We start from the raw sequence: 3,437 nt of genomic DNA, 5'->3' as shown, positions 1-3,437 counted from the left end.
GGAGAGGTGGATGGATGGAAGGAACAGTAGGTGTGCATGTGTATCTGGTTTCCTTCCTCATCAGTCAAACTGAATAAGCAATATTTTCCCTCTCACCACAGCTGGGTGTGACCCATGCTCCACAGTGACTGGGGCTCCACTGGCCAGGCTACCTCCATGACCTCAAAGTTTTCAGTGGCTTCTAGCAGATACCCCATGGTGCTGGCAACACCTCACACCCCAGTTTGGAAATTTCCAGTGTCCCCTATCTGCAACACCGAGGCAGCTGGTCATGTTCTACCTGCTCCTGAAGTTTCCTGAGTCATCTGCCTGTTTGCCCTGGCTTGGATGCTCAATGTCAACCACTTCTCTCCTCTTCTCCTTGCCCTGGCCTTAGTACTCCAGGACCTTGGCTGAGTGTATGGGTGACAGAGTCAGGTTTATGGGCCTGTGCCTGAGCGCAGGGGCTCTCTTGGGCTCATTGTTGACATCTGCATGTATATTGCGTGGTGCTTTGTTATGGCGTGTGGGGGCATGGCCTGGGGTGCCCAGTTCCAGGGGCTTGTGCAGGGGACACAGATGCCTCCTTTCTCCATGCTGCCTGCTTGTGGCTGACACATGGCTGGAGGCAGGACACAGAGCTGGGGAGAGGGGATGTGCTGGCATGCTTTTGGGAGAGCCAAGGGTGGGGCCTGCTAGGCACCTGGCTGGAGCAGGTGAGTATGGGTCGAGTGTTAGTGTGCCTCCCTGTAATGGAGGGAGGCTGGGATGCCAGAGGACAGCAATCTAACTTGAACCAAAAGGAAATCAGTACAGAAGTTCGATACATCAGTCTAACCTAAATCGATCTGAATTGAGTGTACCTCTCACCAGGTCTATCTTAGGCAGCTTGTGCCATTTTTTAGACCCATCTGTGTGCACCAGACTTTTGTCTGGTTATGAGTTTAGACTAATTTCCAGTCACTTAGACTGGTCTAAGTGTTATGTCTGTATGTGCCCTTAGTGGTAAATAGTAGTAATGGAGAAAAGTGCAACAGAAGAACGGTTGACTGTAGAAAGAAAATGTAATATTAATTTGGTGTTTTAGGCTGGGAAATGGTATTCCAAAGGAAGTAGAAAAACCACAAATTAAAAAAAAATCTAAACAAGAAAAAAACCCTAGAAAATTTACTGTGAGCATTGACAAACTCTATCATCTCACAGATCCTTTTGTGGTAATGTTTATGATTCTGCTAATTTTAGAGTGATCTAAACAAGCAAATGGGGGTTGTATGTTTACAAGCCTCATTTTAGTGCAAACAGTTATTGACAATGGCTTAGAAGTCATAATGATTTTGAATGCATTAGTAGACTGGGATTGTCATTGGATACATTAGTAAATCAGGATTGACTCATCTTTGTCTCCTTCCTCTACAAGGCTAACTACTTAAAAGTTGCTTCTGAATGATATATTCTTATCATTATATAATAGATGCATATTATAGTAGGCTCCAGAAACTTGTTTGAGGGTGCCTGGGTGGGAGAGTAGTGTGGAAACGAAAAATACTGGATCTCAAAGATTCAGTAAATAGATGTAAGAATTCAAAATAAATGGGTTTGAAGGAAAGTATGAAGTGTAGATGGTGGCGGGGTAAAGAGTTAAGAGGGAGAAGAGTGTTTTGAGAGGCAAAGATAAAGTGATCTTATCAGTAGCTGACTTCAGAAAATGTTTGCTTATTGCTCTCTAACCAAGACTTAATTTGATTAATTTCTTTGGCAGATCCTGAATTGTGGACTCAGTACCTCAGCCTGTTTATTGTCTCTGCAGCCCTAAGTTTGCGTAGTTAGCTATTGCCCATTTTTTGTGGTTCTTCCCTTGGTATGAGGCACCCTTCCATAATTCATGCTCTAATTTAAAAAACCCTCATAATGTCATATCCATTTTAGTCATTTTTAATAAAGCCCTGAAATCTCAGGAAGAACTAACAAAGATCCATCATTTCTGTCCCTTCTAATATTTTTCTCAAGTCAGTTGAAGAACATTTTCTGTTTGCTGAGGCTTTAGATGGAGTTTTCTTAACCTAGGAAGCAATGTTTCATAGAGATAGGCCTTGGAGAGTGAAGTATTTTGTGTATGCAAGTGCTGGAAAAGTGGCTTCCAGTTATTCCTTACCCTCCTTTATTGCTTGATATACTGCATCTGTATTGTAACTAATTAAACTTGTATGCCTAACTTTCAATAGGGGACATCCTAAAAGCCCGTTCAGCTGATCTACAAAAACATGTAAATTTCATAAACAATTCATAAGTCTTGATTGTTAAGAAATGTTGAATTGCAAGAAGCAAGGGAAGCAGGAATAGAGCTATCCAACTATTTTTAGAAAATGCATACTGCTTTAGCTTGTCATGTTTGGTATAATATCACATCAGACTGTATTGTTTTTTATGCTACATACAGATACAGTAATAGTAGCCTCAAGGGCAATCCCTGTGGTTTTTCAGTGTGCCTTCTGCTAATTGCACATCAGTTGCATTTTGCTAATGGATCCTAGTATGTGCATTCTGTTAGCTTCTCTTTGCTCTGTAGAAAAAATTGAAGCAACAATAGCTATCATTAAGTACTTCAGAAATAAAACTTGCTGGATATATTAATGCTTAATATCTTTTTTATAGTTATTTTGGAAGCTAAGCAGGGATTTGGTATAAAACAGGCAAATAAGATTTGGGATAGGAACAGGCAAACCTAGGAAAATCTTGGGATTTTAAAATTATAACAATGAAGTGCAAACAAGCCTATTTTCAATATACTTTCACCAATTTCATTGGCACCATGGATTATATGAGTTCTACATAAAATAGGAGGTAGAGAAAAAAGTATAAATTTTGACCTAAATTAGTTAATTTTCCTTGGCTATTAACGCATCTTTCTACTTTGCGAATAAAGTAAATCTTTTGTCATGTATGTTTAAATGTCTTTTGAATGTTAAATGTATTTCACTGTAATTATGGTTTGCTTTGATGTATGGTATTCTTTCACAGCTTTTCTATCCTTTCTGATTCTGAAGCTATGATCCCAAATCTCCTTTCAACTTAGGTCCATATACATTATTTTGGTTAGTTGCTTTTATATTAATTTTTATTTAAATCTATGATGATACACATTTTTAGTTTATTTTCAAATTACAATTTGAAATATTAACCACCTAAGTTTGCTTGAAAATTAAATGCTTCTTTGTATATTCAGCTTTAAGAAAACTGTTAGCTTTTAAAAAAAATCAACAGTTCTTTTTTTGTTTGTGTAGGGGAAAATGCAGTGTTGCACTTCTGAATGAGACAGAATCCGTGTTGTCATATCTTGATAAAGAGGTAACACGTGACTAAATCTTTTATTCTTAAGTAGTGGGATATGTGGAGTCCATCATGAGGTTTTTTTTTACTGTAGAATTTTAGTAAATGAACAGAGAAAAGTACAATTAAAA

At 38.5% G+C, this 3,437-nt stretch overlaps 1 protein-coding gene across 1 annotated transcript in view; it reads left to right on the top strand.

The window, feature by feature from the left end:
- The window catches only part of MTA3 (metastasis associated 1 family member 3), a 284,441-nt gene that overhangs the window by 110,268 nt on the left and 170,736 nt on the right, over positions 1–3,437 (top strand). The window contains exon 5 of the mRNA XM_019516380.1: positions 3,261–3,324. Coding sequence (XP_019371925.1) covers positions 3,261–3,324 — 64 coding nt within the window. The remainder of the gene's footprint in view (positions 1–3,260; positions 3,325–3,437) is intronic.

Source organism: Gavialis gangeticus, unplaced genomic scaffold (assembly GCF_001723915.1).
Source record: "Gavialis gangeticus isolate Ggan-Ray unplaced genomic scaffold, GavGan_comp1, whole genome shotgun sequence".
Classification (NCBI taxonomy): Eukaryota; Metazoa; Chordata; order Crocodylia; family Gavialidae; genus Gavialis; species Gavialis gangeticus.
Note: the sequence above shows the minus strand (reverse complement) of the source record. Positions and strands in the feature narration are given on the sequence as shown.